The sequence below is a fragment of the Agaricus bisporus genome (genome assembly GCF_000300575.1).
Source record: "Agaricus bisporus var. bisporus H97 unplaced genomic scaffold AGABI2scaffold_8, whole genome shotgun sequence".
Lineage (NCBI taxonomy): Eukaryota > Fungi > Basidiomycota > Agaricomycetes > Agaricales > Agaricaceae > Agaricus > Agaricus bisporus.
In genome coordinates, this window is record NW_006267371.1 from 1847127 (window position 1) to 1862356 (window position 15230).

Here is a 15230-nt window from a genome sequence, read left to right on the forward strand (position 1 = left end):
TGGAAGGAAAACATCATGGAGATGATTGAAAACGGTGAAGATGAGGCTCCGGAGAGCACGGACGAAATTTTTGACAGCCTGCGGAACAATTTCGGAGATGCGGATGAAGAGAGTACGGCAGTAGGAAAGTTGAGGTTAATCGAGCAAGGAAGCAAGAGCGCGGAGGAACACGTACAGGAGTTCAAAAGGATAGCACGAGATAGCGGATATGAGGGAAGAGCCCTCATCGAAGAATTTAAGAGAAGTCTGTCAGGAAGGATTAGGAAGGCGCTGATGGAGTCGGAAAACCCACCAACCACTATCAGGAGTTGGTACGAGAGGAGCATGAAATTGGATAGGCAGTGGAGACAAGCAAAGGCGGAGGAAGACTATTATCGGCGGGGGCAAGCTAAGCCCCAACTACGCACCCATACCCCCAACAACACTTTCGTGAGGCCTCAGCCTCAACGTCGAGATCCCAACGCGATGGATGTCGACACCGCAGCAGGACCCAGTCGAGGTCCTATCAAGTGTTACAAGTGTGGAAAGTTGGGGCATATGGCCAAGAACTGCTGGAGCAAGGCTCCGGCTCGAGATGTGCGAACTTTAGATGTGGACGAGCAGCGGGACTATTGGAAGAGGATGTTCGAGGAAGAGCAGAAGAATTTAAAAGAGTAAAGGAAGCAAAGTCTCCTCGTTTGACTTCCTACAACAAATTTGATGTACTATGTAACGAAATCAATGTTTTGGACACTGTACAAGAGGAGAGTTTCCTTGTAAGGACAATACGACCTTTAAGGGAAATTAAGCTGAATGTGGGGGTAGAAAAATTGGACACACATGATGGAGTAGGAGTACAGGCGTTGTTGGATAGTGGAGCGACGGGAATGTTCATGGATAAGGTGTTCGCAGAGGAAGAAGGGTTCAAACTGGAACCTTTAGAAAGACCAATCCCGGTCAAAAGTGTTGATGGGACAATCAACGCATCTGGAGCAGTGACACACCGAGTTGCTGCAAACGTATACTACAAAGGGCATAAAGAAAGAGTACACTTCGAAATATGTGGCCTAGGAAAGAATAAGGTCATACTAGGAATGCCTTGGTTGCAGATGCATAATCCGGAAATCGATTGGGAGAAAGGAGAGGTAAAGATGACCAGGTGCCCAGACGGGTGTGGGTACAAAGACAAAGGAAAAACAAAAGAAAAACAAGAAGAAATACGAAGGATAGAGGAACCAAGAAAATCAACACGGCAGTTGATGAAGGAAGCACGAGAGGAAGAAAAGAGGGAAAAGCCTGACATGTCACACAAGCAATATGCAGGCTGGAAAATAGTTTCCTTCCCAAAGAAATCAAATTGGGGAACGGTGTTGCAATATAGATGCGAGGAGTGTGGAACCCAAACGTCGGAACACTTGCTGAGCAAACACAAATGCCCAGCAATGGAGGAAATGGCCTTGGACGAGTTTGGTATGCCATACGAAGGAAGGGATGACGAAGAGGAAGGGCCAACCATGGCCAAGATAGAAGCATATGAAGAGGAACAGGAAGAAATTAGAGATGAGGAAGAAAGATACGAACGGGTGAACAAAGCAGTAGGGAGATTCACCACTCCCAAGAACATCATCGAAGGAATCGCATTAGGAGTCGAGGCAGCATTCGCTAGGGAATTGGCACGTAACAGGCGTGCTAATGGTGGAGCTGAGGGGTTGGTGCAACAACCCAAAGAGAAAGCTGAGGGGTGGGCGCAATCACCCGGTGACATGGCTGTCCGATTAAATAGGGATAAGGCAGAACGTCTAGAAGAAGATATCAGCAAGACAGCCACCGCGGGACAAGCGGGGGCTGGACAGGTACGTCCTAAACGGATAAGCGCCCAAAAGAAAAATAGGAGTAAGGAAGAAGGAGAACAACTAGAAACGTGGGTGAGAGGAATGACAGAAGAGATGCCGGAAGAAGAAGAAATTCGAAGCATAGACTCGGTCGAACAAGCGGTACCAAGACGGTTCCACAAGTTTCTTAAAGTATTCAAGCAAAAGGAATCGGAAAGGATGCCTACTAGGAAACCATGGGATCATGCTATCGAATTGAAGGAAGATTTCAAACCCAAGAAGGGAAAGATATATCCCTTATCACCAAACGAAAGAGAAGAGGTTCAAGCATTCGTCAAGGATCAACTTCGGAAAGGATATATCAGACCATCGAAATCTCCCCAAACTTCACCAGTATTCTTTGTGCCGAAAAAAGATGGAAAAAAGCGGATGGTACAGGACTATGAAGTTCGCTAGTATTGCAAAACCACTACACGCATTAGTCAAAAAGGACAAAAAATGGAATTGGGGAGAGGAAGAAGAGGAAGCCTTTGGTACGCTAAAAGCGAAATTCACATCGCATCCAATCCTAGTAGCACCAGAATTGGATAAAGAGCTGAAGGTGGAATCTGATGCATCAGCTTACGCCACGGGTGGAGAATTGTCAATGAAGTGTGAAGACGGGAGGTGGAGGCCGGTAGCATACATCTCCAAATCAATGACGGAGACGGAACGAAACTACGACATTCATGATAGGGAGATGCTGGGGATTATGCGATGTTTAGAAGATTGGAGACACTTCCTGGAAGGGGCAAAACATAAATTCGAGATTTGGACAGATCATCGCAATCTAGAATACTTTGCAAAAGCCCAAAAACTAAATCGACGACAAGGAAGATGGGCTTTATACCTATCTAGATTCAATTTCGAATTAAAGTTCCGTCCAGGAAAGACGATGGGAAAGGCAGACGCATTGAGCAGAAGACCTGACTTTGAACAAGGAACAAAGGATGACAACAAGGATCAAACCTTGTTGAAACCAGAATATTTCGCAATTCGAGCAATGGAAGAGGGTCATATGTTAATCAATGCGGAGGAAGAGGAAATATTGGAAGAAATCAGAAAATCAGAAGCAAAAGAAGATGACGTAGTGAAAGCGGTGGAAGAGATGAAGCGAGCAAAAGTAAAGTCGCTAAGGGGAGACGAGTGGAAGCTGGAAGAAGGATTGATACTGAAAGAAGGAAAAGTCTATGTGCCGAAAGACGAGACGTTGAGGACTAAAATCATTCGACTACATCACGATACCCCCATTGCTGGACATGGAGGACAATGGAAGACAGTAGAAATGGTGACGCGCAATTACTGGTGGCCAGGTGTCACTAAGCAAGTCCAGAAGTACGTAGAAGGATGTGATCAATGCCAACGAAACAAGAATCGACCAACACCGCCGGCAGGAAAATTAATGCCGAACCCTATTCCTATCAAACCATGGGCCGACGTGTCCGTCGACTTCATAGTAAAATTACCAGAATCACAGGGAATGGACTCAATTTTGGTGGTGTGCGATCGATTCAGTAAAATGGCTCATTTTATCCCAACTACAGAAACAACATCAGCACTAGGACTAGCCAAACTGTTCAGGGATCATGTATGGAAGTTGCACGGGTTACCAGAAACGGTGATCTCAGACAGGGGACCGCAATTTGCTGCAGACTTTACAAAGGAGTTGAATAAAATGTTGGGAATTGATACTAGGTTATCTACGGCGTTTCACCCACAAACGGATGGCCAAACCGAGCGAACCAATCAAGAACTAGAACAATATCTCCGATCATTTGTCGATCATAGACAAACTGATTGGCCTGATTGGTTAGCAACAGCGGAGTTTTCCTATAACAATAAAGAACAATCATCAACAAAGGAAACTCCATTTATGGTCAACGTGGGAAGACACCCAAGAACTGGTTTCGACCTCCGACGACAAGGCAATCACCCGGCAGCAGCGGACTTTGCGGACCGCATGAAACTTCAACACGAGGAAACTCAAGCAGCCCTGAAAAAGGCACAAGACGATATGCGGAGATATGCGGATAGAAGCAGAGGAGAAGCGGTGAAATACAAAGTGGGAGACAAAGTTCTATTGGCTACCCGGGACCTTCAAATCCAGGGACGACCGACCCGGAAACTTACGGAGAAGTTCATCGGACCATACACCATCAAGAAGATCATTTCCCCCAACGCAGTAGAAATAGATCTTCCCCGATCTATTCGGATTCATCCGGTGGTTAACGTCAGCCGAATAGTACTATATCGAGAACAAGTGGATGGACAAGGGAGTAAACCGGCACCAGCCGTAGAAATAGAAGGAGAACAGGAGTGGGAAGTGGAGAAAATCCTTAACGCCAAATGGCTCCGCGGAAAGAAGCGGTACCTAGTTCGATGGAAAGGGTATACGGCAGAAGCAGACTCGTGGGAACCCGAGGAAAACTTGACTAACGCCAAAGAATTGATTACTGAATTCCACCAACTCTATGGGGAACTCAATAGGATACAGCACGTTCTACGTGACACCGGGTTCCAAGAAAGGGAACTACCTAATCGATTTACAGCCAAGACTTTATTCGGATGGGATGACAAACAGTTTGATGCCGAATATCTTAAGAAATTGGAACGTAATTGGCGGACGTGGAGGTCTTGAAGGATCGTCTCCGGAGGAGCCGACTTTAAGGAGGGGGTACTGTTAGAACCTTGCCAGAATGTCACGGCGTCACGCTGTCACATCTGTCACATATTTTATTACATAATAATTTCCCTCTGCTGCTACAGTTCGACGGAGGCTAAACTATCGGCATACTGCTAAAATGGCGCGAGCTACAGACTTACCCATTGAACTAATCGATCTTATCTTTTCTTTCCTACCTCCAAACCATGCGGAGCAAGTACAATGGAGAAGGGCGGCGGCGGCAATAGGAAGGGAGAGTAGACCAGCAGGTTGGGACCTATCGGGTCACCAGTGTAGAGAGTGCGGAAGAATGACGTTAGCAATGTGGGACGCAGAGGAGGGAAAGGCGTGGGTAAATCAGAGATGGTCAGCGTGGGGAAAAAGGTATTGGGAAGTATCCGGGTTCTTTATACTATGTCCGTGTAATGCGATGTTGGGGAACTACTTCGGGACGTATTGGTTCGTGTGAGTAGATTACCGGTTTAGGAGTTGTTTGTGCTTGTGGACACTTTTATGGTTTGTTTGGTGCTGTTGACGTTTTTATGATCAATTTACTTTTGTTTACTTCCTTCTTACTCCATTCTTCTTTTCTCATGTCAAATGTATAATTAGTTTACTTTCTCATACGTACTTCTTTTCACATGTCAGTATATAAATAGTTACCTAGGGTAGTTGGTCTGTGCGCCGTAGTCTAGGTATATAAAGTAGGTAGAAACTTGTAGAAGACTCCGTCGAGTTCTCTTAGGTTCATGCCTAATATTACTTTTGTCACTATACTCTTTAGTTCTTGAGTTTAGGTGTGACCTGTGACATCACAGTCACAGTCGCCCTAACACCATCAAGAAGATCATTTCCCCCAACGCAGTGGAAATAGATCTTCCCCGATCTATTCGGATTCATCCGGTGGTTAACGTCAGCCGAATAGTACTTTACCGAGAACAAGTGGAAGGACAAGTGGAGAAAATACTTAACGCCAAATGGTTCCGCGGAAAGAAGCGGTACTTAGTTCGATGGAAAGGGTATACGGCAGAAGCAGACTCGTGGGAACCCAAGGAGAACTTGGCTAACGCCAAAGAATTGATTACTGAATTCCACCAACTCTATGGGGAACTCAATAGGATACATCACGTCTTACGTGACACCGGGTTCCAAGAAAGGGAACTACCTAATCGATTCACAGCCAAGGCTTTATTCGGATGGGATGACAAACAGTTTGATGCCGAATATCTTAAGAAGTTGGAACGTAATTGGCGAACGTGGAGGTCTTGAAGGGTCGTCTCCGGAGGAGCCGACTTTAAGGAGGGGGTACTGTTAGAACCTTGCCAGAATGTCACGGCGTCACGCTGTCACATCTGTCACATATTTTATTACATAATAATTTCCCTCTGCTGCTACAGTTCGACGGAGGCTAAACTATCGGCATACTGCTAAAATGGTGCAAGCTACAGACTTACCCATTGAACTAATTGATCTTATCGTTTCTTTCCTACCTCCGAACCATGCGGAGCAAGTACAGTGGAGAAGGGCGGCGGCGGCTATAGGAAGAGAGGACAGGCCGGTAGGTTGGAACCTATCGGATCATCGGTGCAGGCGGTGTGGGAGAGTAACCTTAGCAATGTGGGACTATGAGGAACAGAAGGCGTGGGTAATACAGAGATGGGGATACTGGGGACCGTGACACTGGGCAATAGCCGGATTCTTCGTACTATGCCCATGTGATGCAATGATTGGGAATTACTTCGGGAGGTATTGGTTTGTGTGAATGAATTACCGGTTTGAGAGTTGTTTGTACTTGTGGACACTTTTATGGTTTGTTTGGTGTTGTTGACGTTTTTATGATCAATGTACTTGTGTTTACTTACTTCTTACTCCACTCTTCCTTTCGCATGTCAAATGTATAATTAGTTTACTTTCTCATACGTGCTTCTTTTCTCATGTCAGTATATAAATAGTTACCTAGGGTAGTTGGTCTGTGTGCCGTAGTCTAGGTATATAAAGTAGGTAGAAACTTGTAGAAGACTCTGTCGAGTTCTCTTAGGTTCACGCCTAATACAACTTTTGTCACTTTACTCTTAGTTCTTAAGTTTAGGTGTGACCTGTGACATCACAGTCACAGTCGCCCTAACAGGGCTAGCGGGCGATGACCTATTCGAGTTCGAACCAACTTTTGTTATAAACACAACGATGGTCAAGTGACCATTTTACCTGTCGGCGAAGTTCCACATAAATCCGCCGACGAATCTTAGTCTAAATGACGCTCCGTTCAATTCGGTTGCGCCACAGAGTGTCAAATGCAACGATGCACTGAGAATGTGAAGGTAGAGGGGACCATTTCCCCTAGCTTCACCCACTTGGGGCAGCAGCCCACATCAAAGTCACTACTCGCGTTCATTGGTCTCCTGTAAAGATTCCTTTAAACGCTAATTACGACCTTATGTTCACGTGATTGGTGATCAGGCCTTTTTCAATTTGTGAACCGAAAATTAGTTCACGTGATGCGTGATCAGGGGTTATGAACTAAGTCACTCATCAAAACATATCCAAAGGTAGAATACATTACCATATAAAGGAATATTACGTCAGCCGTGAACATGATGTGATCACTTATCGTGACCTGTGAACTTGGACCTGGTTGACAGCTGTCACGATTATGTAAGTGACAGTGAACATAAGGTCGTAATAGTACAGTAATGCGGGACAAATTCGGTTGGACAACAGCAGTTGAACAGCTAGACAGTCGAAAGGGCGGTCGCTCGTCCTGAGACAGCCATAAGATCTGACGGTCACTAAGGATCCCTCTTAATTTCGATCTGGGCTTTCTCGAAAGAGGAAACGAAGGAACCAAGTTGCTGACGATGATGAGGTCCGAATATTTGATCTAATTGAAGGCGGCGAAGACGAACCTGAAGATATTGAGGAACAACATGAGCAGCAATGGAAATTACTTGCCACCAATGATTGTGAGTTACGCACTTCAGCTTGCACACAGTTATCTGATATCATCATGGAAATCAAACTCAGTTCACGGTGCCCTTCAATTTGTAATAAGTTACTCCCATGTAAGAGAGACAAAAATAATTTAGCTCGAGCCCCTTGTGTCCTTTCCTTGTCCATCATCCATCCTTGCTCGAAGTAGATGCCTTTGCTCGACCTTCGTCAGAACACATATTAACAAGTGGAGGCTTATGCATATGAATCAGGCTCTCCATTCCTTTCTCCATATCCACCACTCCAGTCATCGAAGGCGTACAAGCGGGAAGGATTTTATCGACCTGTTGCATCTTCGAGGCCCCCGCGGCCCCGTAAAACGTTTTCTCCTCCGTAACTTTTCCAAATCCTGCAAGACTATCTTGGTTCTCAATATCGAGAGTGCTGGTTGGGCTAGTGAATATTGATGGAGCTATGGTAGGTTCAGCGATATTTGTGCTGCCGGTTTCAGTCGCCTCGATCACTACGGTCCTGACTGTTGCCTCTCCACGACGTCTGCGCGCACGCGGGTTCAGAATGAGGGCGGCGATCAAAATAGCAGAATCCATGATCTGTGCCAATCTAATGAGTTAATTGTTAATCCACCTAGGTTTCTCCACCGAACGCTATGACTGAAGGATTCGCTATCCGGCATAGGACGATAGTCGGAGATACCAGCCGTGAAATGGGCAAATTGAAACACCCACAATGACAATAGTATAACTTGCAGCCGCGAGTCCGTCGAACTCCTTGGCGAACAATAACGAAAGATCGTTCAATAATCCTCCAAGCACATCCACGAAAATGAACAGGTAGGAAATGCCTATGACTTCTTTGCGTTTGTAAATTTCCCAATATTGAGGAAGCAGACCCGCCGCAATAAGGACAGCGGAGAGAACACCGTAAAGTTCGACCGGAGCAGTAACACCACGTTCATAAGCCGGTCTGGATATGAATACAAGAAATACTTCGAATCCGCCAACCGAAATCATGGTACCCGCAACAAGGAGAAAGCTCATGTATCCTTTATTCTGACGGTGAGGATCATAGTATAGGCACTGCATGAAAGAATGATTAAAATGTCAGTTCAGGCGCGTGTCATTTGTCCTATGCCGTACCTGACCCCAATTTATGAGTCCGAAAAAGCCAAAAAGTTGAGGTTGCAATTGAAGGGGTAAGTTCAAGTGTCGCAAAATTGCATAAACACCTAAAAATGCAGATGATATTCCCCAAATTAACCTGTCAGAATTTAGTTCTCAGCATGGGAGGATTCAAGTAAGCGCGAGAAACGAACATCAGCCAGGGAGAAAGACCATCACTTTTCTTGTCTTTGTAGGTCTTCCAGATTTGTGGTATGATTTGGCCTGTCCAACATATTGTACCTGGAAACGTTTAATTAGAATAGGCGGATAGATTATCGAGCGGATGGCTCACCCATTGTCCCAAGCACATTTTCCGCAATTGGGTTCGGTTTCATGATTGGATTGTGATAAATTTATGCACCAATAACAATACACATGAACTTCAAGTTGGTCAATGCTATACGGGAGATAGTTGAAACGAGTCCTGAATGTCGTCAAGGAGGGACCAAGATTGAAGGAATGAAAAAGAGAAGGGAGGAATCCATGGTCACAATTTAAAGAAATGGCCCAGGGCATACGGTGCGGGTGCCGACAAAGGGGCTTATAGAGGAACGTAAACTATTAGTTTACCCTGCCCGACGCCGGGTGTAGTTTACGCAGAGTCGACGCTAGCGTCTACGCCAATTTCTCCTGGTCGGTCGACACGTATGGTCCGGTGGAACAAGAGAGAAACTAGAAGCTGTAAGGGGACTTGGATCCTCGGCGGAATTCGGAACCGAGACCGAAGAGGCAGACAGAGAAGTGTGGAGCGTGACGTATAAGCGCTAGGAGAGTGGCAGCAAGTTGAAGCTTGAAAAGTGAGGCGGAGAAGGAGAAGAGAGCGAGTAGCGAAAAGGGAAATCAGAGAGATATGTTGTGAGGTAGCGAGAGTTTGGTGCAAGCAATGAAGGAGAGAACGAGATAACAAAGGGCGACATAGAGTAATTCAGTCTCTCATTCTTGTAGAACTCTTTCTATTCCTTTTCATAACACTTCCGTACCTGTCTAGTGCTCGTCGCGATCTTAGTGGTAGTCACCCGCGTTGGTGACTTTCAGAAGCGTGCCATTGACATCTGCCGGTTTACTCTGGTCTTGCCCTACTAAATCTTTGGATGTTCTGCCTGTGAAATGTTCAGTACCGGCCCCATCTCTATACAACGGAAGAGACGGTGATAAACTTAATCAAATTGAGTGCTCCGGATTATGTAATCGTAAATCGTATGCAACCGGGCTATCTCCGGGGTTCCGCTCGGAATGAATGAGGCTCGATTGCTCAAGCGCTTAATGCAGTTGGATCGGCAACGGGAAACCTCAGAAATTAGGATGAGTTGTGGTTAAAGGATAACATTCGTCAACGAAGATAGTACTTTAGTTCTAAGTTCTCAAGTTACGGATAACATTTCCATAATACAAGCCAGTACTAGCAGAGGTGGCTGCGAGGACCACGGGTATTGGACCTTTAGTAACTCGAGGCAGAGAGGACAAGAAGAGGAGAGCAGACGCGCCTATCCCACTGTATTCAGCTTTTGACCTCGAAGGAGGTTTATAAGAGGCTCACCGAGTGCACCCTCAAGTCCACCATTCGTACCTTTACGGATGGATTCTGCGCTCCAGAGGAACAGCAAGCCCACTCTGACGGAATTATCAGCAGACCATGGAGTTCAAGTGCGGATGTAGAACTCACCCTACACCAGCGACCAACGAGGGTATCGATCTCTTTTTGGCAAACCCACTCACACCACCAATGATGCAGCAACCACCCATAACGTATGCGGGGTAAGCAGACTAGTGAGAGAACATCAGCCCAACCTCAGCTCGATAGGCTAAGCAAGAACATAATAACTCACCATTTTGCGAAACTGAGAAAGACTGACAGAGGGGTTTGGAAACAAGTTTACCGTGACGGAGGGTATATAACGCGGAGATTGCCCACGTCATCTCCACGTCCCCGCGTCGGGGCCCGCGATCATTAGTAATTCTTAATTAGGCCATCGTTTCTTTTACTCCGGCCTTTTCACAAAATGCCTTGAATAATTTATCAGGTCATAGTAAAACGACGCGTCGTGGACCTACGATTGATGCGATTGAATCTTAAAGTAGCGCTAAAATTCAGTCATTGAAATTACAGCCTATCGGTTTCTCTGACGATTGCACGTGATCAAGCGCGTCGATAGTCAATCGCGGATTTGGTCACTACTCTAGATCTATTACACCTTTGATAGAGGCTAGTATTATCTTCATTTCGGATGTATTGTCTTTCCCGACTTCCCCAGATCCGGATTTACTGCCCTGAAACAGGTGAATCTTTGTCTGGTTTTATAGGACCTGTTCTGACAAGTGGCTAGAACTAAGAACTTATCCAAAACGCGCTTTCAATCCTCGAGAAGAGTCGGATAAGTTGTTTGAGCTGCCAACCTCCAATGAAGAATTGTTTCTGGACCACATGTCGCCCACAAGGACGGGGTGGGGAGAATGCCTCTACCTCCTGGCTCGGCGACAGCAAGACAAAGGCCTGCTGACATCTTAACACCGTTCGGCCCGTTCGGTCGAGCAGTTGGCCTCATCTGGCTCCCAGGGTCAACTTGGGAGCTTAATGTGTCCTTTCCCACAGACCCACGGGATCGGTCAATTGGGAAATGATCCTTCTTGACCGTACAGAAATGTGAGGACCTGGCCTTCATCTAATCCCTGTGCGGCCGATATAGATAAATGCGATTAACATAATTGCTTCAAACTGGGATTCGTCCGATATCAATGGTGTGCACCGGTCAACTGTATGAGCTTTGTGCGCAAACTTTGTCATGTTGGAATGGCGAGTGATCCGCGGTGAAAGAGTTACAGCCTTGTCGATTTGGAATCATGAGCGGTTCGTGCTTCTTCAAGTTGGTCTCCCTTTGCTCTGATTCGGATGTCAATTTTTATAATATTGCCTAGGTGGGACGACGAAGTTAAATTGGGGCCGATGATAGTGGAAAAGGAGGCTGAAGCCTGGATAAGCAAACTCAGAAAAGATCCGACGGATTCACAGTTTCGTATCCACGAGGCCAAAAATAAGGGGTAAACTCATTTCTTATATCAACCAAGCGGTACTAGCGCTTCAATAGGCCGTTTCAGGACCGTGTCCATAAAGCTCAAGGAGGTAGTTGCTAATGAAAAAGAAGCGCATATGGGTGGTATAGGTAGGTGAGTCTTCCGTCGTCAAAAGTCTGGTTGGCATCACCGGCTACGAAACTAAAGCTTATTCAGGGGAATCAATCTTGATCAGATGCGTAGTTTTATACCAAGAATGAGCCAATGAAGTAACTTCGAGACGCGGAACAGTGACCAGGTCATAAAAACTCGCAATATGGCGATCAACAACCCATACGAAGTTTCGGTCTTCAGTTGACTTATATTTTACATCTGTCACCAAGCAGTAACTGTCGCAATAAGAAAGGTAATCAACGCTCTTTTGGAGGATCATATCCGCGGATCTCAATTGTTATTACAAGCTCTGGCCTTGGCGTGCACTCACTCATCTTCTTTGATATCACATCGAGGAGCAAGGGGATTAGACGCCTCTTCGAGTCTTGCTTGAGTAATGCAGCTCGAGATCGTTCGAAATGCTTTTGGCTACGCTCTTCCGAGGTTTAACATCAATATTATCGTTGTATTAATTTAATTAAAGTGAGGTCTGATTACAGGACTTATTAAACATGAAGCGTCCGGAAGTCTAGTATTAGGCTACATGGATCACACTATTCCCTCCAAGGTCGCATACCTCGAAGCCCCAGATGCTACTATCCTCCGACAACGGGCCACAGCCAAATATATCGCGATACAACCACCCTCCAATTAAGGGAATCTGAGCATCGTTTACCGGCGACTCTCTACATCGCCGCGTGCGCTGCGTGTGGGATATCTCCACTGTCGTCGGTAGCGTGCGTGGCAGACGTGAAGGAGTTGTGTCAGAGGAAGCCAAAGTCTTCAAGATGGCAACCGCATCTAATGCACTGAGAGTTTGTCCAGGTACATCGCTGTAAAGCGTTCCGATATGGGCAGATGGTGTGCGAAGATGGATGGGAGTTGCGAGGATAATAGTTTCTAGTTTCGATCGGTGTGTTGAGGACAGACATGCTAAGTGAAGGATTAAAGGATATAAGTCGTCCGTCTCAGGGAACCAAAGCAATGAGGGAGAGGCGGGAGACGATGGGAGGGATATGGTTTTCATTCGAGGAGCATTGGGAATTGGAACCTGCGAGAAATAGTGACTTAGTCAATCTGGGGCGTAGATGGCCAGTAAAACTTACATTAGGCGGAGCAATGGCCTTGTAAGTATTGTAAAAGCGCTTCATGAGCGTGAGGGAGTAATGATTGAATCCAAAGAGGCTAGGTTAGTACAATAATTTGGCAGATGATAAAACAACAGCAGCAAAGTAACAGCGCTAGTGCCCATACACATGGCTTATATACAATTAAGTACGGGCGCTACTGTGACTCAATTAGGCATTTTTGAATACGTGGAATTCTGATATCACTCTGATATCTTTGCCTCATCTGTTTTGCTACGCTCGAGCAGTGGTAGCACTAAAAATATTGCGTAGTTGCTACTTTAAGTTGCTTTTGTGATATCATTCACAAAAGTCACGGTGTACCTGACAGCAACTAGTAACGTCAAGGTTATTAATGACCTGCTGCGTGCCCGACTGCTTAAGAGCTTAGTACCCGGGTCTATTCAATAACGCGGCAAAACTCAGTCCGACTTGGAATGTTTGAACCTATCGACTGGGCGAATTTGCATATATGGCCATGCGTCCAACAAGCTTATCTGGCCGTTGGACCTGTCAGAGTCTTGTTGCATGATGCTTAAAGCTTGAAGTGACTCTTCGCACTCTATCACCGATTGAACTTTGCGGAAATTATTTGTGGCCTATCAGCCAGCGTTCCGTCAAGTGAAGACTCCACTTTTGTTGTAAATGTGCTCTATACTTAAACTAATCGAATGATCCCAAGAGGGTTGGAACCGCGGCTACGCCTGTACGTTTCGACTACCAGCCCTGATGCCACTCAAGAGTTACTAGTTACTCACCATCATTCGTATTGGATCGTCGTTGGATGGCACGTAATCTACTTCCCCAGATGGTACAATGGCGCACCGCTCGGAGTAAGACGCGTTTCACGGTGACCTCCCAGATATATATAGATCTCTGCCACTAGCCTGGTATCGTGGCATCTGAGCTTCGACCGCAGTTACCCATGAACGGTTTTTCAACTCTGGCTTCATCGGGCCAGGTGGCTGAGGATGAGTGGCACTATAGTCCAGCTATAAAATAAAGAGAAGATTTTTAGTGTTCGACTTCGGATAGCTTTTCACAGACAATCTGGCGAAATTTGATTGACTTTCCAGTGGTATGTGGCAAGGAGAGAAAAGAATAATGGTCTGTAGTCCATTCAGTTGGACTGTTGATGAAAGCGAAGAACTCTTGCGAGAGTAAAACAACAGTAATAGGACTCGGATGAATCACCGCCGCGATCGAGGATGGAAGAATATAACGGATTTCATTCCAGGGCAACATGGCGGCCTCTGACGTATCCTAGATGAGACATTTGATGTGTTGGAGAGAAAGAATACGTGGGCATTTGTAGAGGGAGCGAGGTGAGTGAAACCTGGAGGACTGTTTATCGACATCCCTCAGATAAGATGTATTTCAATCCGTGGGTGACTGGTTGGTAACAATTTAGACCACCAGCAAAACCGAATGGAATATGAACAATGTTTCCTACCTTTCGTCTCAAGTTGCCACTCTTTAACAGCTCGTGAGTGTTAACGATTTCGAACGGAGAACTTGAACCCTTCCTCCCTCCTGTCAACAGTGTCGTCCGCATTGACTTTCCCCCGTTGATGGCAATGACGCTGATCCATTCCACTTGCAGGACGTAAATAGAATCACTAGAAGAGTATTCTGTTGTACTTCTTGACTAATGTCGTTGAGCAGATGCCAATGCAAGTTCAATGTCAAGTTGTTTTCTGAATGAACAATATATATAAATTTAAAAGACATCGTAGACACAAGAACATAGAAATCTTACCTCCACATGTCCATGACTTAAGGAGAAAAAAATGTGGCACTTGCAACCCGAATGAAGAGGAATTTTGAGATTTGTGCGGTTGTCAATTCTGATGGTCGCCCGTTAATAGCGCCCTAGGGCATACCATCCTATCTGTATCGGCAGAGGTAAGAACCAGAAAGTGACGAGAGCGCTTGAAACCAATATCAAGTGGAAACAAGTTGGAACCTGGGTGAGGCATAAACACATATCTCCCTCATTCCATCGCGCAAACAGCCATCATGGTTATTGTGCCTGTCTTCCTTGTCGTAACACCCTCCTCTATCATCATTCATCTCAAAACGGCGACGTGGGTGAAATGAGGTTGACACGCTTTGAGAACCTCTTGACGTTCCGACCTCGTCCTAATTATCGCCTGGGGTCCTACAAACCTCAGTCCTCTGGGCCTCCAGTTCTCTTTACTAAAACTGTCCTCTGGTTCTCTATCACTGGTGTGTCGTCTTCTATCCATTAAATTCATCCACAAGGTAAATTTTCGCCGCAAAGAGGTTTTTGGGGGGGAGGAGTTACGACCATATGATT

At 45.8% G+C, this 15230-nt stretch overlaps 3 protein-coding genes across 3 annotated transcripts; 1 reads left to right on the top strand and 2 right to left on the bottom strand.

The window, feature by feature from the left end:
- Positions 1-273: 273 nt before the first annotated feature.
- Positions 274-726, top strand: AGABI2DRAFT_208449 (hypothetical protein; the record flags this gene model as incomplete). The annotated part of the gene is made up of 1 exon (XM_006463519.1): positions 274-726. The coding sequence occupies one exon, from the start codon at positions 274-276 to the stop codon at positions 655-657; it is 384 nt and encodes a 127-aa protein (XP_006463582.1). The 3' UTR covers positions 658-726.
- A 7262-nt stretch (positions 727-7988) lies between these two features.
- AGABI2DRAFT_43781 (hypothetical protein) lies at positions 7989-8956 on the bottom strand (the record flags this gene model as incomplete). The annotated part of the gene is made up of 5 exons (XM_006462953.1): positions 7989-8061; positions 8239-8537; positions 8598-8718; positions 8774-8861; positions 8914-8956. Coding segments are annotated over 5 exons (624 nt in total), but the record flags the coding sequence as incomplete, so codon positions are not given.
- Positions 8957-9896: 940 nt separating this feature from the next.
- Positions 9897-10519, bottom strand: AGABI2DRAFT_194365 (hypothetical protein). Its single transcript, XM_006463520.1, has 4 exons — positions 10448-10519; positions 10285-10385; positions 10159-10232; positions 9897-10105 (listed from the first exon to the last, which is right to left on the bottom strand). The coding sequence occupies exons 1-4, from the start codon at positions 10448-10450 to the stop codon at positions 9975-9977; spliced, it is 309 nt and encodes a 102-aa protein (XP_006463583.1). The 5' UTR covers positions 10451-10519; the 3' UTR covers positions 9897-9974.
- Between the last annotated feature and the right edge of the window lie 4711 nt (positions 10520-15230).